The sequence below is a fragment of the Podarcis pityusensis genome, assembly GCF_964106645.2.
Source record: "Podarcis pityusensis genome assembly, chromosome: 4".
Classification (NCBI taxonomy): Eukaryota; Metazoa; Chordata; class Lepidosauria; order Squamata; family Lacertidae; genus Podarcis; species Podarcis pityusensis.
In genome coordinates this window covers 45,915,285-45,943,005 of record NC_138027.1, presented here as the reverse complement: position 1 = coordinate 45,943,005, position 27,721 = coordinate 45,915,285, and the positions used below count along the sequence as shown (strand labels likewise).

General features: G+C 39.5%; 1 protein-coding gene across 1 annotated transcript in view; it reads right to left on the bottom strand.

Moving 5' to 3' along the window:
• Positions 1–3,762: 3,762 nt before the first annotated feature.
• LOC308476416 (uncharacterized protein) overlaps positions 3,763–27,721 on the bottom strand; it is a 177,035-nt gene continuing 153,076 nt past the window's right edge. Inside the window, exons 7-8 of the mRNA XM_081003993.1 lie at positions 13,615–13,730; positions 3,763–4,184 (exon numbers count right to left, since the gene is read on the bottom strand). Of these exons, the coding sequence (XP_080860119.1) occupies positions 4,047–4,184; positions 13,615–13,730 (254 nt within the window). The 3' untranslated portion in view covers positions 3,763–4,046. The remainder of the gene's footprint in view (positions 4,185–13,614; positions 13,731–27,721) is intronic.

The window sequence follows — 27,721 nt, the reverse complement described above, 5'->3', positions numbered from 1 at the left end:
CGAAACTATTTCCTTGTCTTCCGTTTGAGAAGAACTATTTGGGGTGCCAGATAGAAAATAATAGAACATTTCAGATATTCATTGTCTACAACGTTTGAAATGTTAATTATTATGCTATTTGCATAATCACTTTTTAATCTACCTTTCTCATTTGGAAGCACATTTATAATGAAACTTGAAGCAATTTGTCCTCGTAGAGACGGATATATGTATTTAATTATATGTACTCATTTGTATTCCTATATATTCTAGAGGTTGAATCTAACTACCTATTAATAGCACAAATGTGCATATTAGGGGTCGAGAGCAGGAGCTTTATAAATGAATCATGAATACCATGATTGCAGAATTGTAGGGAAACATGCTAAGAATTGCAGCCATAAAGGATAAAAGTTAGGGTTTTTTGTTTGTTTGTTTGTTTGTTTGTTTGGTTCAATTCTTGTTTTGTTTTTCTGTAGTACATTTTTACTAAGACAGCAAAATGTATCAATTGAGAGCTCTGGAGCTTTCTCAATGCCATGTAATAATGCTGTATCCCAATATATCATACTTGCACTCAAGACAAAGAAGATGATGCCCCATGATTTCTAACCATGAGGAGCATCTTTTTCCTTAACCAAATGTGTACTTTCTGAAAACTTTGTGCTGTGCATGTGTAATTCAATCCTATAAATGTGTGTGACTAAAGGTCACAGGTCTTCTGTCTCACTAAACAATAGATAATGAAATAGGCTAAACTATTTGTTTCAGGAAAGTGACAAGATAGTGGAGTAATATAATATTTCTATTTTTTTATTTTTATTTTATATATATATATATATTTATTAATTTTCAAATTCACTCCGTACATCTTAGTTACATCTTATTTCTCTTTTTTTGACTTCCCTCAACTTGATTGTAAATCCTTCATATTTTAACTTTAAACACCTTTCTTTTTTGTTGTTTATATTATTGATGTAAAGCTTCATCCCCTTTTAATATATTTCCCATCACAATGCTTCATGAGTAATATAATATTTCTAGATGGGAGATCCAGTATTCCTTTACTTCAATATCTTCAATATTATCTGATACAATTCCTGGGAAATATATGTAACACCCAGTTTGCATGCACTACTAAAACTTTGAGCTTTAGATATGAGTCAAAGCACTGTAAATTGGATGACAACTCAGCCGCAGCCTTGTTATAATTGGCAGGCTTTGATTCAGGTCCACCCAGAATCTGATCCTAAACGGCTGCTTTCACAAGAGATACAAACTGGCTGTTACATTTGATGCTTTGCAAGGATAGTGGTGCTATTCCATGTGTCATTTAAAACCCAGAAAGGTCCATTACTTGCAGGAGATACAGACATATTATTGTGCCAGCATAGAAAGTAGTGGGATGACTTGAAATATAATAGAATCTTTCATAAAATGCAATAATTGTTTCTTGAATCCTAGATATACTAATCAACAGGAGGCTTCATGTGACCAAAATCCACCTGCCATGTCTTTTCAAGGGAAATGTTATTGAAGTGAGGCTTCCTGCAGCACAACATCTTTTTTCTACTTGTTCAAGTCTCCAATGACCTGGAGGAAGTGGGAGATCAACTCAAGAATATAATCCAATAAAAAAACCTCTTTATTTCCTGAAGCGGACTATAACTGAAAGATGTCTATGTGTTTGACATAACAGGAAGGAATGGACAATATCAGCTGATGAGTGTACCTCAGTGGTATATGTTTGTTACATTCAAACTTTGCATATTTAGGAGCTATTTCTACAATCAGCACCTAACTATCATCATATGTAAAATGGCCATGAGGGACCAGAATGGAAACACAAGATCGCATATATTAATCTACCCAGCTCTGCATTTTGGCAAGATGCCAACTTTCCTTAAATTCTCTGCTAATAATTTCTTCTAAGGTATGCAACCCAGCCTGCACCCTTACTTTTCTTACACCCCATTAAAGGCTGGGTGTGCAGACACTTGGCACATGAGAAACATCCCACTAGCACTGCTGCCAAACATATTTTTAATTAGTGGCAAGACACATATACTGAAAAAGATATGCAGTGCCAAAAGGAACCCCGGGGTCCTGATAATCCAAATCTTTATTACTGAGTAATGGAACACGATACCTGACAACCCTGAGTCGTGGATGTTGCCAAGTCAAGGACATAAATAACAACACAGAGATTAATGTCACCCCTACTGCTATTGAGCATTAGCATGGCAATGGTCTGGTCCCCCATACTGGCACAAACTAATTCTGCCTAGCGGGAGAACCCAACCTCTTTCCGTTAATGTGCTCATTGGGAAGAAAATTAAAACTGCCTCATACTTCACCACTGTCTTGTAAACCTAGGATCTTAATAACTTTATGGATTCAGAACTAGGAGAATAAAGCCCTAGAATTGTATTTTGTTTAATAAACATGGGCAGTGCATGAGAAATACAGTATTGAAAGGCTCTTTTACACCTTTCCAACTGTTCAATTTTTTTTTAAAAGAGCCCATTTTAAATTCAACTGGATGAAATAGTACCTTATGTATGTACAGTAAATAATCTTCAACCAAATTTAATAAAAACCTGCAGAGCAAAAAAATTAAAAGGAGCACAAATTATATGAAGAAAGTAAACTTATTGCCAAGTATTTTACTCAAGTACTGAATATTTATTCATATCTTTAAAGTACTATTTGTAATTAACCAGGACACCTAAATATTCAGTGGATGCAGATCGCTTGACTGAATAATTATGACTATGCTGTAAATGGAACAGGGTGTACCTGTTAATGATGTTGCTGATGCCACATTTATTTTTGCCTTGTCCCAGATTTGCTACTGCCTGTTACAGAAATATCAGGGAATGTTGGGCACAGAAGAACTTCATTTACTTGAACATAAGAGCCTGCTGGATCAGGCAAATGCCCCATCTACTCCAGGATCTTGTTCTGACAGTGGCCAACCAGACGCTCATGGGAAACCTGCAAACAGGACATGAGCGCAAGAGCATTCTCCCCTCCTGCAGCTTCCAGCATACTGCCTTCAACCAAGGAGGCAAAGCATAGCCATCAAGTCTAGTAGCCACTGATGGCCTAATTCTCTTTTAAAGCTATCCAAGTTGATGTCCACGACTGCCTCCTGTGAAAGCAAGTTCCTACTGCATGAAGTACTTGTTTTTTTTCCTGTCCTGAGCAACTAAAAGGGTAGGAGGGAAAGGGAAGCAATCTAGGAGAAAATGAGGGAGGAAAATAGAGTAATGGGGAGGTAGGGGGAAGAAAGTAGTGTGCCACAGGAGTCAGGAGAGAGAATGGTGTGCCGGAAAGCCATATGTGTGTACACACACACACACACACCCCTTGGATCTAGTAAATGGATCCTCTTGAAAGTAATCCTTATGGATCCCCATATTTTTACAATAGGTTCTCTCAAGGACAAAAACACTGGATCTATGACCACACACTGGCAGGGTACCCATATATATTTAACACACACACACCTCCCCCCCAGGAATCTTGTGTAAAATGCAGATTCAAGAGGATATTTTTTCATTCTACTGGCTCCAACTAACCCAGACCCCATTGAAATGTGTGTATGTGATTGTGTCTTCTATCAGTCTGGAGTGTGTCTGTGAGGGAAAACTGACCTGGGGTGGGGATGGGAGAAGATACATCCAAAGGAGGTGACAGCCATGGCATTTTCTCAAATATGCCCTTAGACCCAAAGATGTTGGTTACCCCAGTGTAAAGAATTGTCACCTAACAATACTGTACAATCCTATGCAAATTTATTCAGAAGTGTTATACTGTATTCAGTGAGGCTTACTTCTTAGTGTGTTTAGGACACAATACTTTGAAATGTGCAAAAAGTCTAATAAAAATAGTTTTAGCAAGGTTGGGATCTCAATTGCTATCAGGCTTCAAATCAAGTGCTATCAAGTATGACCACAACAGGAGAAATATCTACATGCTGTTGTTTTACATAACTCCAGGGTACAGCTGTCTAGTTTTCCACCCAAGCGAATTCCCTTGGCCCTCTGCCTGCCATACTGTCCCTATGGTTTGTTTGTTCTATTGTTTTTCCAGCGGAGTGATGCATTGCTGTATCTTCCTTTGCTGCAGCTGAAGTAGAACCATCCATCATCCCAATCATTGCTGCGAAGGACCTTATGGACTGGGAGTAAATTATGAAGCTATGGGAAGAGAGAGAGTGAGGGAAAGAAAGGGAGAGATTACTTTTTGCAGAAACAGCTATTTTCTGCTAGTATTTGTCTCTACATATTATTCCTTTCTTGCTTGAGATCATGATGAGGCCAATGCATGGGGAAAAAGGCTAATTAATTTAGGAAAATGGTGAATATAATCAATCCAAATAGACTTAACGTATACAAGGCTGGCTTGTCTCTTCCTTGCATTTGTGTTTCAGTAGTTGTGGTTTTCTTGTTAATGCAATGCAAATATTGAACCTAAAGGGGAAAAATGCCCTGTCAAGATCCAAACTGAAACTATAATTGATGTGTCTTTCTGTTATAGGTTCATTCCTATACTGACAACTAATATATTTCCGGATAGTGATGGTACCATATGCATCCCTAGTTACCATATGTAGCATATTTATTTACTAAGTAAAATAATCACTTTCATCCTTAGAAACAGCTCAGGTAAATATACAGAAGTTATTATTCTCTGTTACTAATGTTAGTCGGGTATGAATAAGACTAATAATAATGCAGCTGGTTATTGACACAATAGGTAATGCAATAGGCATACAGTGGTACCTTGGGTTACATACGCTTCAGGTTACAGACGCTTCAAGTTACAGACTCCGCTCTGGGAGCGGAGGGGGGAGGGGGGAAAAACTTTCCTTTTTTCTCCTCTATGTGATTAACCAAGAATCCCTCCCCCCCCCCACAAGTCAGAAATGTCGTTTTAATGACTTAAGCTGTGGATTAATGTGTGGAGATAAATTTTCTAACCACAGTATGTTTTAAGAAGATCGTGCAAAGTATAAGAGCTTTGGAATGACGCAGTTAAAAATACCGTTGCCATGTTGGCAAGTTCTGTCGGAGGACTTAAGTCTGGGAGGAGAAATAGAGCTGCTTTTATATTGTGGATGTGACTCCTCAGAGGGACTTAAGAGCGACAGTTTTGCAAGATTAATGATGGAAAGAGCGATATTATTTATGAAAGTGATGATATATGGAAACCATCTTGATATGAGGATTGGAGGAACGGAAAAATTCACACAGGATTATAATTGGTGTATATCTGCTTAAGGAGATTATCAGAAGAGATCATAAAGAAAAAAGAAAAAAATATACGAACAAGATGAGACGTAGAAACAGCAAGATAAGACTGGACAGAATTTTGAACTTTATGAACTTTATTTGGACTGATTTGGATATTAACGCAGTAGCAAGATGATGATCGGAATCCCCCTTCGAAACTTGAAATATGGGTCCCCTCAACAAAAATTTAAAATTCGGCTTTGTAATTCGGAATTTATGTGATGTGATTTAATTTGATTTGATTGGTCGGTTATTAAAAATTATATAAAAAAAGAAAATGTATGGTGTTCAAATGCAGCCATACCATTGTATTATGTAAAGATATTACAATACAGTGGTACCTCGGTTTACAAACTTACTCCGTTCTGGAAGTCCGTTCTTATTTTTTTTTTCAAATGATGTTTATTACATTTTAAAAAGTTACAAAAAGAAAAAGTTTAAAAAGACAGCATATTTAAGAAATACAAATCATCACAACACGATAATATTAAAACAAAAACAAAAAAAAGAAAAAGAAAAAAGAGAAAAGAAAAAAAAATACATCTTCCCATAACTTATCTTTCATTTGCTTCTTTCCTTGACCTCCTCACACCTCCCTTTTTTGTATTCTAGTTCAATTAACTATTTCAGCAAATCCTTTCCATCTTTTCCAGTTTTTGTCCTCTATTCTATCTTAATAGAATGTAATTTTACTTTCCCTCCTTCACCATTTAACAATCTATTTTTCCTTAATCCTTTATAGCATTTCTGCTAAAACCACATTATTTCATTCCAACATCCTTCTAACATTCCTTAATTTTACAGTGTTTCTGTAAATAAACTTTAAATTTCTTCCAATCTTCTTCCACCAACTCTTCTCCCTGGTCTCGGATTTTGCCAGTCATTTCCTCCAATTCCATGTAGTCCATCACCTTCATCCGCCATTCTTTCCGGGTGGGTAGATCTTGTGTCTTCCAATACTTCGCGATAAGTATTCTTGCTGCTGTTGTGGCATACATAAAGAAAGTTCTATCCTTTTTTAGCACCAATTGGCCGACCATGCCCAGGAGAAAGGCCTCTGGTTTCTTCAGAAAGGTATATTTAAATACCTTTTTCATTTCATTATAAATCATCTCCCAGAATGTCTTAATCCTTGGGCATGTCCACCAAAGGTGAAAAAAATGTGCCTTCAGTCTCTTTACATTTCCAACATTTATTATCGGGCAAATGATATATTTTTGCAAGCTTGACTGGTGTCATGTACCACCTATAGATCATTTTCATTATATTTTCTCTTATGGCATTACATGCCGTAAACTTCATACCTGTGGTCCATAACTGTTCCCAGTCAGCCATCATAATATTATGTCCTACATCTTGTGCCCATTTAATCATAGTTGATTTCACCGTTTCATCCTGAGTATTCCATTTCAACAGCAAGTTATACATTCTTGACAAGTTCTTAGTTTTGGGGTCTAACAGTTCTGTTTCCAATTTTGATTTTTCCACCTGGAAGCCAATTTTTTTATCCAAATTGTACACCTCCATTATTTGGTAATAATGGAGCCAATCTCGCACTCTGTTTTTTAATTTTTCAAAACTCTGCAATTTTAATCTGTCTCCCTCTTGTTCCAAAATTTCCCAATATTTCGGCCAATTGGCCTCCATATTGAGCTTTTTCTGGGCCTTCGCTTCCATTGGTGACAGCCACCTTGGGGTTTTGTTTTCAAGCAAATCCTTATATCTTATCCAGACATTAAACAGTGCTTTTCTGACAATATGGTTTTTAAACGCTTTATGTGCTTTGATCTTATCATACCACAGATATGCATGCCACCCAAATACGTTGTTAAAACCTTCTTGGTCCAAAACATCAGAATTTTCAAGAAGCAGCCATTCTCTTAGCCAACAAAATGCGGCCGATTCATAATAAAGTTTAAGGTCTGGCAGGGCAAATCCACCTCTTTCTTTAGCATCGGTTAATATCTTAAATTTTATTCGGGGGCTTCTTGCCCTGCCAGACAAATCTAGAAATATCTCTCTGCCACTTCTTGAAACAATCCATTTTATCCAAAATTTGCAATGTTTGGAACAAAAACAGCATCCTTGGCAATACATTCATTTTTATCACAGCAATTCGGTGAAAACAATGATAACTTCAGATTTGACCATATTTCTAAATCCTTTTTCACTTCCGACCAGCATTTTTCATAGTTATCCTTAAATAAATTCACATTTTTAGCAGTCATGTTAACCCCTAGGTATTTTACTTTCTTGACCGATGTTAATCCTGTCTCCTTCTGAAACCTCTCTCTTTCAATCCCTGTCAAATTTTTCTCTAAAACCTTAGTTTTCATCCTATTCAGCTTAAAACCCGCAACCTGACCAAATTCTTGAATCAATTCCAGTACTCTTTTGGTACTAGATTCTGGCTCCTGTAATGTCAGTACCAAATCATCAGCAAATGCTTTCAATTTGTACTGTTTAGCTCTGACTTGTATACCTTTAACCATTTGGTCCCTTCTAATCATGTTTAAGAGAACCTCCAGGACGGATATAAAAAGCAATGGGGAAATTGGGCAACCTTGTCGTGTTCCTTTCTCTATCTTAAATTCTTCCGTCACTACATTATTTACAATTAATTTAGCCTTTTGTTCTGAGTAAATTGCACCTATACCATTTCCAAAACCTTGGCCTACCCCCATCCCCTGTAAATTCTTCATCATAAAACTCCAAGAGATATTGTCAAAGGCTTTCTCCGCATCTACAAATATCAAAACTGCTTTAGTGTTAATATTCACTTGTAGTTTTTCTAAAATATTGATTATATTCCTCGTATTGTCAGACAAATGTCTGCCCGGGAGAAAGCCCGCTTGATCTTTATGAATTTCTTCTGCTAGTACCTTTTTTTAATCTTTTAGCCAAAATGTCTGCAAAAATTTTATAATCCACATTAAGCAAAGATATGGGGCGGTAATTCTTGAGCTGTGTCTTTTCGGACTCTGTTCTCGGTATAAGTGTGATGTATGCTTCCTTCCACGACTCTGGTGCCCTTTTCCCTTCCAATATTTCATTACAAACTTCTTTTAATGGCTGTACTAACCATTCTTTCAGGGATCTATAATATATTGAGGTCAAACCATCCGGTCCTGGAGATTTGCCCAATTGCATGTTCTGGATGGCCCCTTCTACCTCCTGCTCCGTTATTTTGTAGTTCAACTTTAGTTTGTTTTCTTGAGAGATTTTTTGTAGTCCATTTGTTTTCAAAAATCGGTCAATGTCCATTTCTTTCTGCGTCTCCTGTGTATATAATTGTTTAAAATACCTCTGGAAGCACTTTCTGATCTCCACTGGATTCTGTATATTCTTTCCTTCCACTTCCAAATTTGTAATGGTATTAAGTTTTTGTCTTTTTTTCATTTGCCAAGCCAGCAGTTTCCCACATTTGTTTGCTGATTCAAATGTCTTTTGTCTCATCTGTTTAATTTTCCATTCTATTTCCTGGTTCATCATTTTCATATATTGTACTTGATATAACTTTATCTCTTTCAGGATCTCCTGCGACTTTGGTTTCACTCTCAATTTCTTCTCTCCTTCCTTTATTTTCTCCAAAATCTTGTCTTTTTTCTCATTTTGAACTCTCTTCTTAATTGCATTCTGTTGTATCAAAAATCCTCTCATAACCGCTTTACTTGCGTCCCAGATTACTCTTTTTTCAGTAGTGGTATTCATATTTATCTCAAAATAATCTCTCAAGGTTTTTTTGGGGCCTTCTTAGTCACTTCTTCGTTCCTAAACAAAGTGTCATTCATCCTCCATCTAAAGGAACCAGTTGGTGTTAATTTCATTTCCATCTTCACAGCACTATGGTCGGAGTAAGTTTTAGGGCAAATTTCCACTTTTCTAATCTTCGGAGCCAACCCTCTAGTTACCCAAATTTGGTCAATTCTTGTCCATGTCATTTTGGCCTCAGAGAAGAAAGTTCCCTCTCTTCCCAAAGGGTTCTTCATTCTCCAGATGTCAACTAAATCCATATTGTCAGTCATATCAAAAAAAGTTTTTGGTCGTCTACCATCCTTGGTGACTACCTGTCTCAGTGCCTTGTCCATATTTGTAGACACCAGTCCATTCATGTCCCCCATCAAAATCATATTGTAATCCATATAGTCCATCAGAGTCTCATGTAACTTCTTGTAAAATTCCGATTTTCCCTCATTTGGTGCATAAATACCTACTATCAAAAATTTCTCTCCTTGTGATTGAATTTCAATTGCAACAAATCTTCCTTGGTCATCTTTAAATATAAATTTCGGTGATAGGCTCTCCTTTACATAAAGGACTACTACTCTTTTTTTGACTTTATCTGATGAAATAAATTCTTGGCCCAATCTTTTGTTACTCAATATCTTCCTGTGTAGCCTTGTCACATGTGTTTCTTGCAAACAAATCAAGTCCAATTGTTCTTTTTTCAATAAATGAAATACTCTCCGCCTTTTTTCCGGGGAGTTCAGTCCATTCACATTCCAGCTTAATACTTGCAGTGCCATGATATGATTAGTCTGATTTTCCTCCAACTGCACCCAATGCCTGCTCTTCTTCTGTTGGTAGTGTCGGTGTCACTAGTCGGTCCAGTCCAAAAGGTAGTGTTGCAATATCCACTATTCCTCTTTTTGGTGATCTTCTGTCCAGTGCTCTTTGCTCTAGTCCTCTGTCTGGTGATCCTCTGTCCAATGCTCTTGACTCTTTTCCAAGTTCCTTCTGCAGATCTTCCTTGTATCTATTCAAAAACTTTGCTTTATCTTCTACTGATCTTATTTTTATTTTCCTTCCTTTAAAGCTGAAGGATAGGCCTTGGGGAAATTCCCACCTAAAGATGATCTGGTTCCTTCTCAGCAGGGCAGCCAAATCTCCATAATTGGACCTGAGATCCAAAAGATATTTCGGGATATCTTTGAATATTTCCACTCTTGACTGTTGTATTACCAATGTCTTCTGGTAATGCCAACCCAAAATTCTGTCTCTCTCTTCTTTGGATCTGAGGGTAATCAAGCAGTCTCTTATTCTGTTCTTCTCTTTCTTCCCCCCTCTTCCCAGTCTAAAGGCCCTCACTATTTTAAATTCCTCTTGTTTCAAATCCAGCTCCCAAAATACTGCAAGTTCCTGCATGAGAAAGTCTATCAAACTGTCCTTCTCCAGTTCAGGTACTGCTCTGATCCTCAAATTTGTCTGTTTGTCCTTCAGCTCAATCATAGAAAGCGTCAGCTTATGTTTATGAAGTTGCCTCTGCAGGTCTGGAACTTTCTCTGTTTCTAATTGTGTTACCTTAAATTCCACCGAGGTAACTTTTTCCTTAACTTCCTCTGTAATCTGTCGTGTTGAATTGGATTCCTGTATCAGTTTCTCAATGGTTTCTGTATTGGCATTCACCTTTTGTCCCAGACTATTTATACTTTCTGTATTTGCGTCAATTTTGGTAACTGCAGCATCCACTTTTGCATTTGTAGCATCCACTTTTACATTTGTAGTATCTACTTTCTTATTAAGTTGTTCCAAAGATTCATTTATCTTACTCAATGCAAGAGCTAGGGCTTCTTCTGATGACATTCCTCTTGTTTTTGATTGTGTTGGTGCAGCCACAGATGAGGCAGATGAGGCAGATGAAGCAGAAAGGCCAGATGTTGATGCTCTTCTTAGCCAATTCTTCCCAGACCTTGTTGTTTTGTCTGGGAATAATGGATCTACTTTTTCTTTCCCATCTGCCATAACACTTTTTTTTTAAGACAAGAAGAACCCAAGGTCAGTCCCACAGTCCCACAGCTTTGTCTTGACAGTGGAAAATTCCAAAGCTGAACCAACTCTTATAACAGTTTCAAAAACTTCCTCTGGGGGAAACAGTTAATGTCTGCTCTTGCATTAATCCAAAATAACACCTTTTAAACCACAACTCAAACACGAAATTTAGTTTCCATTTACAGTTACTTTTATCCTTTTTAAGGTCAAAAGTGGGCAGCAAAAACAATGTATCTCTCTTACTCAGTTAACTGTCAGCGGATGGTCTACTCATAGTCAAGACGCATTTCAAAGTACAGCAGTCTTATTGTTCTATCGGCAGCCCGTTCCCAGGTACTGAGCGGTGGAATTTTAGCTTCTTTCCCTCTCTCTCTTGCAGGTACATATAGTTAAACTTCCCCCCTCTTCTCCTGCTTCCGAAGGGGGGGAATTCACTTTCTTTTTAACGTTGAAAAATTAGTCTTTTCCAATCGATTCCCCAAGATTTAGCTTACAGTCTCTTTGCTTTGATCTATTTACAATACCGGAAGGCGGACTTCCTGTTTAAACCTCCCCGCTTCGGTGCCAAATTTAAATCTTTTTCTTCCCTTTAAGGTCTTCTAATTTATCCTACTCACGGGTAAATACTTTTAGAGTCCAATTGTTCACAGGAAAAAGTCAGCGCGCTCCGGCAACGGCTGTGCGGCTTCGCTCCATGGAAAAAGCAGGCGATTCACAGCACCCCGCTTCGCTCCCGAGCCCCAAATCGGGGCGCAAAAGGTGCCCGCCGAATCCCACATTCACAGGCTTCACCCGCCTGTGATTTTTGAAGGGTCTCCGCCTTCGCCATGACGGCCAGGCCCGGTTCCCACAGAGCAAATTCCTCCTAGTCAGAGGAATTCCGCCATTACCGATGGCGCTGACTCCGGAACCAAAACCGTTCTTAAACTGAGGCATGCTTTCCCTAATGCGGCCTCCCACTGCCGGTGCCCTTCCACAGTTCACATTCCGTTCTTAAGGTAAAGGTAAAGGGACCCCTGACTGTTAAGTCCAGTCGCAGACGACTCTGGGGTTGTGGCGCTCATCTCACTTTATTGGTTGAGGGAGCCGGCGTACAGCTTCCAGGTCATGTGGCCAGCGTGACTAAACCGCTTCTGGCGAACCAGAGCAGTGCACGGAAATGCCGTTTACCTTCCTGTTTATCTACTTGCACTTTGACGTGCTTTTGAACTGCTAGGTTGGCAGGAGCAGGGACCGAGCAACGGGTGCTCACCCTGTTGTGTGACCTTCTGATCAGCAAGTCCTAGGCTCTGTGGTTTAACCCACAGCGCCACCCGCGTTCCATTCTTAGACCAAGGTAAAGTTCTCAAACCGGGACACTATTTCCTGTTTTGCGGAGTTTATAAACCGAATTGTTCTTAAACCGGAATGTTCTTAAACCGAGGTACCACTGTACTATCCATTTTATTTTCAGCCCATCCTAATCATCACTGGCATGAAATTTGCTTTTTTCAGTATCATTCCACTAAGCTGAGGATTTCATAGAACTATTCATCATGAACACAGAGCTCCTTTTTCAGTATTTGTAGCCATCATATAAAATACCAATGTAATGTTTGAGCTCAGTGTCCCCTGCTCCCCCTTCCATCTCCCCAGTGCCGATTTTATATTTACCTACATTAAGTGTCATTTGCCATTTTGTTTCCCAAACACTCAGATTAGAGGGGTTCTTTGGAAGCTTTTTGGAGTTGTCTTTGATTTTCATTATCCTGAATAATTCAGCGTTATATGCAAATTTAGGCACCTTACCCTTAACTCCAGAAGCCTCTGCTGTTCCTATAGATGCTGGGTGTTAGAGCTTTCATGTGCTCTGCATGGGAGTGGTAAGCAGGGATTTACTAGGTAGAATCTCCTCTCAGAACCTGCATGAGCAGCACAAAATGTGCACGCAAAGGCGTCTGTGTGACCCCCTGAAAACAATTCTTCAGGATTCTGAGTTATGTAGATGTCTTCGTGCTTCTAGCTTTATGTGCTACAGATGACTGCTCTGTTTGGGTAGAGGGGAGGGCTACTCAGTATGCCTCCATTCTCATTTAGAGCACTAGTCCCAACAATATTTTAGGGATCCTACCACTCATTTCCCTGTGAATGTCCATTTGTTTTTGCAGTCTGCATTCTCTTCATCAAGCAGTTACAAATCCATAATGGCAATTTTTCTCTTATCCCATGATAGCTATGCTTACTCAAAAGTCTTTATTATAGACTTTGTTGAAAGACGTCCAAGAATGCAATGTCTACTATAGGGGTGGGGGGCATCTTTATGTTCAAGGTCGCATTCCAATAGTGGGTAGATACAAAGCTGATGGCCAAAACGGCTGGAGCTAAAAGTGAGAAGGACCAGATTCAAAGTGGGCAGGGCCACTCCTTGTATCTCTCTTTCTGCTACCCTGTTCTCTGTCTTCCTAAACAAAAGAAAACAAGAAGAGCCCTCTTGGATCAGACTAATGGCTTATCTTGCCCAGCATCCTGTCCTCACAGTGGCTGGCTTTCTCTCTCTCTCCCTCTTCCCTACGCCTGTTTCTCTCACTTGGATTACTTTCTGGGTGGGGAGCAAGATGGCTTTCTTCCTCTCCACCTGGCACAGATATACAGTGGAAGGCAGATAGTTCTGTGCCTGCTCGAGCAGCTTGCTTGGCTCCCATGCTGGATAAGAAGAAAGAAGAAAGGTATCCTATTTGCAGAGAACAGTCCTATAACAATATGTTCGCCAGTCCTCGTTAACAGTCTGGCAACAGTACTCTGAATTAAGCTGCATTTCCGACTTCAGAGACAGGCACGTGTATAACAGATTACAAATAATTTATTCATTTTTTTCCTGTTTTCCTTCAGTAATCCTTTCACCTATCTAAGAAGCCAAGCATCATCCTAGTGGGTTTCTTACTTATGATATAAACATTGACATATATATTGTTTGTTTTTAATTCTAGAATTTTTCTTTGATAGATGAAACATATAACAGGTGACAATGAAGCAGCTTGTGTTCCTTTTAAAATAATAAATTGGAGCAGACTTACACATTTTAAAGGTAGTCTTTTTGTTCTGCTTCTGTTAAGCATGGTGTACATGTAAAGTTGCCTTCTGAAAGAGGGCTAATCCTGGAATACCATATAAAAGCAAAACATCAGGCTCATGCTGACCACTGGTTTAAATTCAAGAACCAGTTAATCCTTGAGGATCTCAGCTTTCAGTTTTATAGAAGTAAATTTCATACTCCCATGTAGGGTAGTGAACAGACTTTTAAAAGTTACAAAGCCCTCCCCCCTCAAAGGGGTTACCTGCTTAGATATTTTTATTACTATCAAATGGTATATAGATTTTGTTAAATAAATAAAAATAAACCTGGATTAAATAGGATTGGACATATAGGCTAGCATTTTGAGGACAACAACATGTGAAAGCAGCAAAAAAACTTGAAAGCACGAGGAATGCTGATTCCACAGTAAATGCCCATCTTGAAACACCCAATGTAGTCTGCTGAATATTGCAATTTAACTTTGTCCTTTGACCTTCAGATATTCAGATTCATATTCTTCTTTTAAAACCGTAATCACTTCTGGGAAGGAACTATCTAGATTACATATGTTCCACGTGTAATATTTAGTGGGTAATGCTGGCAATATTCCCATAGTGTTCAATTTACACTGAGATACTCCTCTCAATAAAAAAAAGATTACTGGTTTGTAAGAAGATGTCAGAAAGCTTCCTAGTCCTTGCCTTGCTCTCTCCTAACTCTCCCTGGATGCTGCTAGGCTGCTGATCAGTAAGCTGCCTGTTTGCTCTTGAAAATTGCTTTACTTAGGAAAGTGGCAGATGTTACACACAAGCAGTGGGAAGAAAGTACATTGACTTAAGATGTTTTCTTGCACTTCCACACAAGGCATACATTTCTGGTAGAGAAAATGAAATATCCCACAGATCTCGAATTCACACAACTTCTGTTTCAAATTCTCAGTTCACACATTACACAAGAAATATGGAAGGAAAAGTGTAACTCATGCACCATCTGTCAACACGTGTATATCTTTTGAAGATGTCCTTAACAGTATAGATGTGCTTATGAAGAAATACAACTGAGTCCAGCAGTCCCTTTCTCCACTTTCCTGACCAAAAAACCAGCTACTGCTCATCCACTGAAACTTTGGCTCTCTGCGAGAATGAAACCACAACTTCAAGTGCATAGTCTTTTGCTGCTCTGGATCCTGACCAGGATTCAATAAAAACCAAAAGCATTAAAGTTCAGTGTTTCTTTTAAACGATAGACATTCTTTTGTGAAAATGGTACAGAATTATCTATTGGCTTTGCTTAGACAGTATAAGTCAGTTTCCAAATATTTTCAGGAGATTAGATTTAAATATAATTTTAAATAACTGGATCAAGGGTGGTCAACATGGTGCTGTCCAGAAAGTGCTGGACTCCAGTTCCCTGAGTCCCAGTTAGTATGGCCAGAAGTCAGGGATGATGTGATTTGTAGTCCAGCAAATGTGGAAGGAGCCACATTGGTTACCTGTGAAATAGAGCCTTTATAATAGAACTCATCTGAGTCATCAATATTAACATGGCAGTCCCACCATTTTCTATACATACGTGGTCCCTTCCAACTCTATAATTTTTTTATTCTATGGTTCTATGTTGCTTTATTTGAAAGAAACTCAGCAAGAGGGAGATCTCAAGAACAGTCGAGATAGAACAAAAGACTTTTTCCACAGACTAAACTGGCAAGATTTTAATATGAGTATTAAAAACAAACTAACTTTAGAAGGGAAGAATAAGATAATCATTAAGCAGATGACAGGAGACTTCCTCCAGCTTTAATTGGCACTTAGTGGAACTTAGTGGCACTTAGTGGAATCTGAAGAGAAAGAGTTTCCCTCCCCTTGCTCATGATTATAAATAAAAGTACATCTTCACACAACACGTAACTCATTGAATTCACTTCTCAGATATATGATGCTGGAGACTGTCTTAGATAGCATTAATGGGGAATTAGACAAACTCATGAGGTCCAAGTCTATCGAAGTTTATTAACCATGCTTGCTAAATATAACTTCTAGCGTGTGCCTTTGAATACCAGTTGCTGAAAAGAGTCATTCCTACTTGCAAGCTCCCTAGACTGACTAGCCACAGTTGAAAACAGCTTACTAGACTAGAAGAACCTTATCAAGTAGAATTTTAAAAATATTAAAATCATAGCTCTTGGGTTGCAGAAAATAATTTAGCATTGAAATGTGTCCTCTGTAAATGCTAATGTTGGATAGTTTTCTGATGCTCACAGAATGCTGGATGCTGGAATATAGAAAGTATCAAACAACTGTTTTTAACACCCAGTTGTATCTGATACCTGACAGTTCATATTAGACAGTATTCCATAGATGTCATGCAGTGACATTTAGCATTTAATTGTGCCAAAACCAGAAATGCAATGTTATGTGATGGCAGTTTTCAAACTTTCTATCATTACTTCTCCAGTGTCTTTTAAAGATTTCCCCATCTGTCTGCCACAGAACCCTGTTGTGGATGATTGTGTTGCTCCTTGTTTAGCAAGGGGGGCTTGGGAATAAATCCACAAGGGCTTGGGCAGAATTCACTTGGTATAATCATAGAATTGTAGAGTTAGAAGAGTTTCTGAAGGTCATCTAGCCCGAACCCCTTCAATGCAGGAATCTCAACTAAAGCATCCATGGCAGGTGGCCATTCAACCTCTGCTTATAAACCTCCAAGGAAGGAAAATCCATTGCCATCCAAGGGATTCCATATCACTGTTGAACAGCTCTTACTGTCAGAAAGTTCTTTCTTCAGTTTAGTTAGAATCTCTTTCCTTGTAACTTGAAACTATTAGTTCAGGTCTTACCCTTCGGAGCAGGAGAAAACAACCTTACTCCATCTTCTATGTGACAGCCCTTAAGATATTTAAAGATGGCAATCATACCTTCACTCACTCTCCTTTTTTACAGGCTAAAAATACCCAGTTACCTCAATCATTCATCTTAAGGCCTGGTTTCTAGACCCTTGACTATCTTGGTCCGTTTCTTCTGCACACATTCTAGCCTTTTAAAATAAAAATCAGCATTCTTAAAGTACAGAGTACATGTTTGACTGCAGTCAGCTTTCCCTTGTCTCTGTATCATGAAACCCAAAAGGACATGATAATATCTTTCCAAATACTTCCAGTACTTCTACTTCATCTATCACTTCCTCCCTGATTCGTTTGTTTGTTTGAGGAAAGGGCCACTTGTTTCATCTTATGCAGATAGGATAATGTTATGATAGCAATGCCCCTTCCCCTCATTCTGTACTAGATTTCAAACTGGCTTAAAACTTCAGTTTAGCTTACTAGTGAACTTGGTTTAAAGTCTTTATGATACATTACATTGTTTAACTACTGCAATTTGAGGACAAAATATCACTCTGAGTAAGCCCCTCTGAAAAGGGGCAACCCATCAAAATACAGAATACTGAAAAGGTCAGCTGGAAATGGCATAGGATTATATTTCATAAAATATAGGCGTTGCATTTCAGAAACCTTATTTGTGTGACAAAAATTGTGACAAGAACACAGGTTGGCATAAAATCAATATGCTCTGTCAAGGCCTGTAATAAATAATAGAAATGAAGAAAAGCATAAATTTAGCCGGTTTTCATTACAAGTTAAAGTCAGTCTAATTTCCTAGGTGAGTTCTAGGAACGGCATAATTTCCAAAGAAAAATCAGACCCAGAATATTTCTCTCCCCCACCCCTCGTAAGGTGCTAATACAAGCTTCAAGAAGAAAAATATGTTTACTGCTTTCATATACACAAGGGGTGATGCTGTTAGGCAGTTATCAGTGTCTGGAGAGTAGATATGGAAGGACCATTAGCTCAGGAAAAAGGAAAAACTCAAACTCACAAACTATGAAATACTACTAGGGTAAATGTTCTGATCTGTGGTCAAATTTCAACTATTGTAAAACTCCTAGTGCTTTCTTATATGGGAAAAGTGAGAACAACCACTACCTGAAAGAGATTAGAGCATACATTCCCAAGCGTTTTGGGTCTGGGGCACATTTGAAAATCAAAGAAGCACCATAAAATAATGATTTTGCAGAACATGACACTCAGAAACTCAACCCTACCCCACCAAATAGTAAAAATCAGACAAAATACACTCATACACACCAAAAAGAAGCAGGTAACACACCACCCAAAATGAAAGAAAACAAAGCAGCAACACACACGCACAAACAAACAAACACGTAAAACACACCCCAAACCATCATACCAAAAAGTGGGCAAAGTACCCACCAAAAATCTTAAAGCAATCAATCTCTCCCAAAGCGGCCAAAGAAACAACAACCAATGCACACCTAATATACAGTACAAATAAAAGCAGGCAAAACACTCATGGCACACAAACCAAAACTCCCAGAACCTTTCTCCCTCCGCAAAAAAAAGCCATGAAATACAGCCCCCCCCCCCCGACACTCTCCTGCTCTCCAAGTGTTGCAGTTCTCTTTTACTATTCCATTCTAAGTTGGAGTGGGAGACAGCAAGTCAACTCACTGGCCTCCTGACGCCCTGCCTTAAGAGCAGAAAAATAGCCTTCTTAGACCGGACCAAAGGCCCATCTAGTCCAGCATCCTTTTCTCACAACAGCCAATTAGATGCCCAATAAACACTTCCTTCCTTTTCTTTCTTATAAAGAACACATCTGGGCCTCATTCTCAGGAAAGGGAAGGAATAGGGGTAGTAGAACACGCATGGGTTCTGCATTTGGCGAGGGGGTCCAGGAGGTATTATACCAGACAAAAAGGTAACCAGGCTCCGTTAAAGAAAAGTTTGCTTTGTCTGCAGCCATAGGGATCCTCAGTTTTTAGTGAAGTGCAGCCAGCAGTCTGAATGTTTTGTGCTCCCCTCTGACATTAATTCAGGCAGTGCTGTGTTTGAGCACGCATGCTTGCTTGGGAGCCTGCCAAAAAGCTCAGAGCGTTATCATTATTGTGTCAGGCCCTGATTGATCCAGCTAAATGCCAATTACCTAGCCAGCCAATCATAGTTAAGGTGAGTCAGGACTGGCTGCAATCTACCTTCTCACCATCTTCCCACATCTGTCTGTCCCTTTTGCTGCCATGATGCTTGTCATATGTAAGGGGGGGGGTAGGTAATTTGTTGTTTTGATGGCTTGTTGTTGTTGTTGTTGTTGCTGCTGTGTGTGTGTGTATTTCTGCCAACTTTCAAGGGTGTGTACAGCACATGAAGACATGATGGGGCTTTGGGTTTGTCTGGTGGGCTAATTTGGGGTTGCAGCTGGAATTCAGAATATGAGTTGAGGCAAGATCACTAAAGGTTTTAACATAAACAGTGGGGCCTCATGTAGCCTTTGATATATCAATATCATTCACTTTAATTTGTTTTTCAATTGCTTACTTATGTAGACTTCCAAGTGTGCATATTATAAAGAGCTTAGATACCGCGGTCTAGCTCAGCCTCATTTATCCCTTGATGTTTGGCACAGGTGGGGAACCTGTGGCCTTCAATATGCTGTTGGGTCCCAGTGCTCATCAACCCTACCAAGCATAGCCAGGAGTCAGGGGTGAGGACAGCTGTGCTCCAACAACACCTGGAGGCCCACAGATCCCCTATCCTTGATGGCTGACATACTGAGAGATATGTTCTGTTCTGGTCCTGCACACTGATTGGTTTAAATTCATATCCATAGGAGCCCAGGGCAGCTTGCAACCTGAGAACCATCCCTTCTTCTTCTCACCTGAGAATAAGAATAAAGATGTGTATGTGACAAGAACCTGAGTTACAGTGTTTTATCATCAGACTGTAATTAATTTATTTCTTCCATGGCTGGCACCAAACATTTTGCAGTCTGAGGGAAAGAACACAATGGGGCACTCCCTATTTCACATGCAGAATCCAATCAGTCTGGTTGTTGAATATTATTTCATCGCTGGCAACAGGACAGCATCCTGCACAACACCTGACGAGTCTAGCTTAAGAGTGGTTTCCACTGCCTTATCCACCAGCATCCATACCCTGAGGCAGCCCTGAATTTCCTTTCAATATTCTTGTGAAAGAAAGAAGAGTCGTTATACAAGTTCCAGGCTAAACACATAAAAGTGAGTTCATTTTCCTGATTAAACTGACTTTCAGAATTTGCTACCATGAGATGTGCTGATGACTGATGAGAATATACATTGTTGGAGCCAAAAAAGAGACAGTATCCCGCTCATGGCCTGCAGAAGGCATGAGAACACAAGAGCCTTTCTGGATCTGCCTAGATTCCTGCTTCCCACTGTGGCCAGCTCAGTATCCCTGGGAAGCCCACAAGCAGAATAAGGCTCAGTATTATTGTAAACAGAATGCTGGACTTGATAGACCTTACTTAATTTGACCCAGCGACAGAATTCTTACGTTGCTAATATTTCTAGTGTAACTATCAGAGGTTGCTTATGGACCAGTTCTTCTAATCTATTGTGCAAAACTGCAAAGTTGTCCACTACCTCCAATTCACATCTGCAAAACACATTTTTCAGGGACAAGGTGTTCCTGTAAACAATTAGAGCTTCAACTTGCAAGAAAATGAGGGCACTTAAATCTTAGTAGTGGTAGATTCAGTTTCCTTCAAGCATATTTTATGCGTACAAGATGTGTGTGCCTTAAAAATGTATACAATGAATAATAGGCATCATAGAAATGCCTTTCCTTAATTATGCAATCTTGAATTTATATCAAGACTTCGGCAGAAGTATTGCCCTCTTGCTCCCCCTACTGGGTCAATATGATATGTTTTCTATAATTAATGTTTACAATGCTACAAATTATACATTTAATCCAATCATTTTCAGTGTTTTAGATAAGCTTATTTAAAGTTAGAATGTAATTTGCCAGGCAGAACAGCGTTTAACCAATGTGTGTGGACAGCACATACTTGTGAAATCAGCTACCACAAGATGTCGGAGCTGAAGAGACTTGGGGCACAGGTAGTCTTTTCATCAATCCTTCCTGTTGAAGGTCGTGGCCCAATAAGAGAGAGTAAAATACTTGAGGTAAACCTCTGTATGCGCAGGTGGTATTGTCAGGAAGGATTTGGCTTCTTGGATCATGGTCTCCACTTTGAGGTGGGACTTCTGGCGAGAGATGGGCTGCACCTCACAGCAGTTGGCAAGAATTTGTTTGCCAAGTCTTGAGAATCTGATCAGGAGAGCTTTAAACTAGATCTTGAAGGGGAGGGAGAAAACAATACAAATGACAAAAGAGCACCTGACACTGGGGATAATAGCTTCATTGACGCATAGAAAACTGAGGTGGTGCTCCAGAAACCTACTAAAGGGCAAGAAACTACAGGAAACAAGCAGCTGCAGGGAACAGCTAATGGTTTCAGTTGTCTCTACACAAATGCACAGAGTATGGGAAACAAACAAGATGAACTGGAGCTTTTAATACAGGATGGCAAATATGACCTGGTAGGCATTACTGAAACCTGGTGGGATGAAACTCATGACTGGAATGTAGGAATTGAGGGGTATAACCTGTTCAACAAGAACAGACTAAACATGATGGGAGGAAGAGTAGCATTATGTATAAAGGATGTGTACACTTGTGAACAAATCCATGACCTGGAGCATGAAAAGCAGATTGAGAGTATATGGGCAAAAATTGCAGGAGAGAAACAACAGTGACCTAACTGTGGGTGTCTGCTATAGACCGCCAAGCCATACTGAAGACTTGGATGATGCCTTACTAGAGCAGATTACCAAACATTCAAAAAGGAGAGAAATAGTAATCATGGTGGACTTCAACTTCCCCGATATCTGTTGGGACTCAAACTCTGCCAGGAGTGTAAGGTCTGACAAATTTCTCCATTGCATCGCTGACAATTTTGTTTTCCAGAAGGTGGAAGAACCAACAAAGGGATCATCTATCTTGGACTTGGTCCTCACCAATAGGAAGGAGCTGGTTGATGTAGTAGAAGTGCTTGGAAACTTGGGAGGGATTTTCTCCTGGGTTTCAGGATGCAGAGGCAAGGGAAAACTGAGTGTAGCTGGACACACACTCTGGCCAATTTTGAAAAGCTGAAGGAGCTACTGGGTGTGATCCTGTGGTCAGAAATACTCAATGAGAAGGGAGTCCAAGAATGATGGAAGTTTTTAAAAGGAGAAATATTGAAGGCAGAAATGCAGACAATACCACAAGAAAAGTGGGAGGCATCTAAGGAAACACCGGGTGTACTAGATAACCCTTGGGGTCCCTTCCAACTCTATGATTGTATGTGGCAATGAGCTCTAGTTTAGATGGCTTTAAAAGGAGATAGGATAAATTCACGGACAATTAGGGCTACTAGTCATAGCAATCTGCAACCTCCAGTTTCAGAAACAATATGCTATTGAATATAATCTATTGGAAGAAACAACCTAAGGCAGCTATTGGGGAGAGTGCTGTTGTGCTCATGCCCTGCTTTTGTGTTTCCCCATGGTATCTGTTTGGCCAGTGTGAGAACAGGATGTTGGACTTGATGGGCTTTTGGTCTAATTGCACAAGGGCTCTTCTTATGGTCTTATGTCTTAACTGTCCTGCTTATAGGCTCTCGGAGTCCTCCAGTTTGTCACTATTGTAAACAGCATCCTGGGCTAGACTGGACTTTTGCAAAAGAGGACATATTGGAGTATCGTGCCCGGTGAGTTAAGCTGCTTTTATACCCACTGCCCCCAAAGTGGCCCTTAAAATATTTCGCTGGGCTAGATCATTGGTTTGAACTTACATTCTTAACAAAACTTTTATGCTTTCCCCCATGAGCTGCAGAATATTTTTTAAATATATATTTATTATACAGTGTGCATTGAATAATAGTGTTCTAGAGCGAGATGGTTTAACATATATCTCTGCCATTTATCCCAGGCTTTCACTGTGTTCACACAACCAGGAAGACACAAACAGTTTGAAAGTAGTTTAGGATAATGTCATAGTACAGCACAGCTGATCAAAGGTTTGTTAATTGTCCCACAAGACACATGCTTGGCTGACTGTCTTAACCACCTTGAGTAACTTGTATAAAAGCAAAGTATAGGAGGAGGAGGGGAAACAACAAAAACCTATGAAGGTCACCTAATCTTGATGGTGCATTTAAAAATATGAAATGCTCTTTCTAATCTAGTCACAGAAGGAACAAATTCCAGTAAGTAGATTTAATACAGATTTATTCATCCCTGAAATAAGGAGCCTGCGAAGCCACAGAATAATTTCCCAATGCAGAGACTTTGCTACCTATTCATAAAAAAGGGATTTATCAAACTGCGTTTTTATAATGCTGGTATCTAAGGAGGTTCTCATTTAGTCTCTCCACAGCTCTAAATCAAGAGAATTGTCTTAAAGATATATGGGGACTTAGGAGCCTATGCTCTTGCCACAACATATAAAAATTACTCTTATCGTTCACACTAGTCTATCTACTACTGATAAGGGATTCTTTTCAGGTGTTACAGTCCAAAAGCTACCCACTGATTAGGAACATTACTAGACTTTTAAACACAGGGTTCCAGGTACTGTGTTGTTTTGTAACTGGGAAATGGTGTATATTCATTAAGATTCCTGATTGAATGAGTTCATGCTACTCATAGGGCCAGTTCACACTCAGTCTGGCTTATGGATATGGCAAGACTCAGGAAGGACAGATGGGCATGTGCTCCCTTTTCCCAATACAAGTATAACTTCCAGTGAGAACTAATGAATCATTTCATATGTAAAGATTCCAGTAGCAAGATTCATCAGTCACCATGTCATTAATTCAGAATACTGTAGTACAAGAAGGCACAGGAGCCCAAGGTTTACTTCTTTATTCTACCACATGGACAACCTACTTTATATACTTGGACCATTTATAAACTGGTCAAGAGAACACAGCAGAACAACCTCTGCATGTGAACAGCAAGCCTGTTTTATTGTGCAAATATTCTTTGATTGATTATGCTTGCTCCCCCTCTGCAAAGTCTGTAGGACTTAAGGCACATTAAAGAATTATTATTATTAATGAATGGGATATGCAAAATCTACTTGTGGTTTGAAGTGAACCCCAGGATACTTGGCATACAAGTATTGATAGTCATGGCTGTAGCTGGCTATGCCTGGTGCTTACTCCCAATCTCTGCACTTGCCTGGTCCTGGGTGCTGCACTGCCACTGATAACCTGTCTTCTCCATGCCAGCTTGCCACTTCAAAAGAACGCAAGGCGAGTGACACCTATTGGGGTAAAGGTAAAGGTAACCCTGACCGTTAGGTCCAGTCGCAGACCACTCTGGGGTTGCACACTCATCTCGCTCTATAGGCCGAGGGAGCCGACGTTTGTCCTCAGACAGCTTCCGGGTCATGTGGCCAGCTTGACTAAGCCACTTCTGGCGAACCAGAGCAGTGCACGGAAACGCCGTTTACCTTCCCACCGGAGCGGTACCTATTTATCTACTTGTACTTGATGTGCTTTTGAACTGCTAGGTTGGCAGGGGCAGGGACCGAACAACGGGAGCTCACCCTGTCGCAGGGATTCGAACCGCCGACCTTCTGATCGGCAAGCCCTAGACTCAGGTGTTGAAGAGGGATGGACTTCTGCGAAGCAAGAGAGAAACTGTCCCTTCTTTTGCAAGACAGGAAAGAGCATAGACAAAGAAAGTGGTGGTGGTCACATTTGCCACTACTGCTACATTACCCATTACCTACATTACTGCTACATTACTGTGTGGGGATCTGGAGAGAGAGTCTCCAAGTTCAACCAGCTATGGGAGACAGGCAGAGCAAAGCCTCGCCAAAGCCTACCAGTGCTCTCTCCCAATCCTGCAAGGAATCCAGCAGCTTCTTCCATGGCCCAAATGTTCCTGCTCAGAAGGGCAGTTGATGGAACAACTATCTTATGGCTCTCTGCTAGCCCTGATCAGACCCTTTGTGCACAACCTTTTCTGTTTGTTCTTATTTTGGACCTCTGGGGCGTTACCCTGGTGCATTTGTTGCTCCTCTTTTCTATGTTAAAACCTAGCAGAGGCTTGGGAAAAGTCAGTGTCAGCCTTGCAAGGTGACATTCCGCAGGTCCCCTTTTGTGAGGCATCAGTGAGATGTGATGACCATGGCAATTTTATTGGGCTGAGCTGGCAACTAATGGAGATTAAACGCATAGCTTCTTCTTAGCTTCATTATTCCTGGATAATGCCTATTTCTCAACCCTGTGGAGCCAAAATTCAAACATTCCAATCCATTTTATGCTACAAGTCGCACATTTAGCAAAGCCTTTAAAGATATTCCATAAAATGAGACTGCTCCTTTGTTTAGCATCAGGAATATTCCCACCAGTCCGCATATTTTTTGTCAAATAAGTATGTGCAAGCATTAGGAACATGCTCAAGCTTTTATTGAATCTATACTGAACCTGTGGGAAGCAGTAAAGGATACAGTTAAACATTAGGGATCTCAGACTGCCACAAATGTACTGTCACTCCTGCAGTGAGAAATATTACCAAATAGGGAGAATCCTGCAGTGAATTAAATAAAAATGTTATTTGGAATACCATTTCACAATAAATAGATGCAACATTTTGCTTTCATCAAGGTACAAATTACTTAATTTAAGGAAGTCAGTATGTTGCTATGGTTTAATTGTTGCTTTGGTGAAGGAAATCAGCACAGAAAATGAAAAAATGTAACATTTACATGTTCATAGTTGGAAAGTAGATCTATCAGGCATGCCACAATAATTGTATTGTCATTGAAAAATGCTCAGCAAATCCCTAGCTGATAGACAAAACATCCATTTAATAAAACAGACTGACCACAAAGCATTACTGTAAATTCCATATCATTTTCAATAATATCTCTGCTTTTACTCTCTGTCTATGATCATTATCTGTAACCATAAATCACTGTTAACCTTTAAAAAGCTCCAATCAATGTACATATTTCTTACCTCTCCATACCACTTTTGCTTGGTCAACAGCAATTTAAACAACTCAAGTATATTAATTTTAAAAAGCTGCTAAGAACTGATATATGCTCATGTAACATCTTGAAATGTAATAGAACAATAATAGGCTGTGCCATCAAAGGTTTTGCACTATTTGTGATCTACAAATGTCAATAAATGGTTTATTTAGTTTAGGCGAGTGCAGTGTATTGAATAATGGAATATATGGCAATAAGGTTCAAGACAAACTGAAAAAATATATTATTTTATTACAGAGACAAAGGGAAATGCATACATGTTATAATGCACTTCTCAGTTCACATTTAGGGTAACACCAGTGCAAGCATTTTTACTAAATGTGTATATTACCAGACCTATTTTAAGGAGCAAATGCTGACACGACAGCTCTCCCATAACAGTGAATCCAGGCCCTGAGATTAGAAGCACTTTACTCTGAGAAAGGAACCCTGACCATATCCGTCCACTCAGGCATCTTGGTATCTGTGAGTCAGTAACTCGGACAGGATTCAGGTGGTTTGATCTCATCCTTGCATAATGGACTCAGTTGAGAGGTAGGTCTGAGGATACCTTCTATCATCTCAGTGTTCTATCTATCAGTGTTCATCAAAGTTGTCAATTTGTTGTCCTTTCTCCCTTCACTGCATCTGGATAACAAGGTACCTATTCTAAGCCTGCAATCCTAACCCCACATACCTGTGACTTCTGAGTACCGTGACTTAGAATTGCCTTGTACTGTATTATTATTATTATTATTATTATTATTATTATTATTATTATTTACCCACCCTTTACTCTAAGGTCCCAGGGACATTACAACACAATATTAAAAACAGTTTAGTATAACTTACATTATAGTAATAAGGTGGGTCCTAAAAATACCCATTTGTCACTTAATCATGTCATTGTGACATTGGTGAAAACTCCCTACAGGACCCAGACCATTTTCAACGCAAAGAAGAATACAAATATTCAGTAGTTGACCAAAGTTGTTGAGCTTTTTAAGGGCAAACACCGATTTCAGGGATACTTCTGGTAGTCCAAAAAATCACAATTGAACAGCAACCACCCACCATATCAGTGGGTGTTGGGGAAAGCACTGGCAACTCCTTTGCCCTGCCCATCTACTCTGTAGAGGGGGAGTAGAGAGTCCAATTATGTAGAAAAGCCGAGTCAATTCATCTGATGCTAATAAATATACTCTCTAGGACAGCCTTCCCCAACATGGTGCCTCCAAATTTTGTTGGGATTTCAGCTTGCATAAGTCCTAGCTAGCAGAGGCAAGGGTTAAGAATGATTGGAGTGGCAGCAACTGGCACCAGCTTGGAGAAAGCTACTCTCGGGAGTGCTTGAGAGTGGCAAAACAATAAAGGCCAAACTTCAGGTACTGTACAATCTTATCACCTGGATCACAGAACCTGGAGCATAGGAACCCAGAGACAGAGAAATTAACTCCATCTGCCATATGGAGTGATAGAAAGTAACCTCCTTATGGTGACCATAACACGTAAACTAGCCTGCAGTGCCGGAGTTTAAAGAAGATTTTCACCATCTGGATTCCACTGCAATGGGAAGAGATGGAAAATAAAGACTTTAAAAAAAAAAAAAAATATTTACAGGCATAAAGGAATATTTATCACAAAGACAAACCTGCCCAGTCAATGAAAATGAATTGCAGTTTCAGACCAAAAACA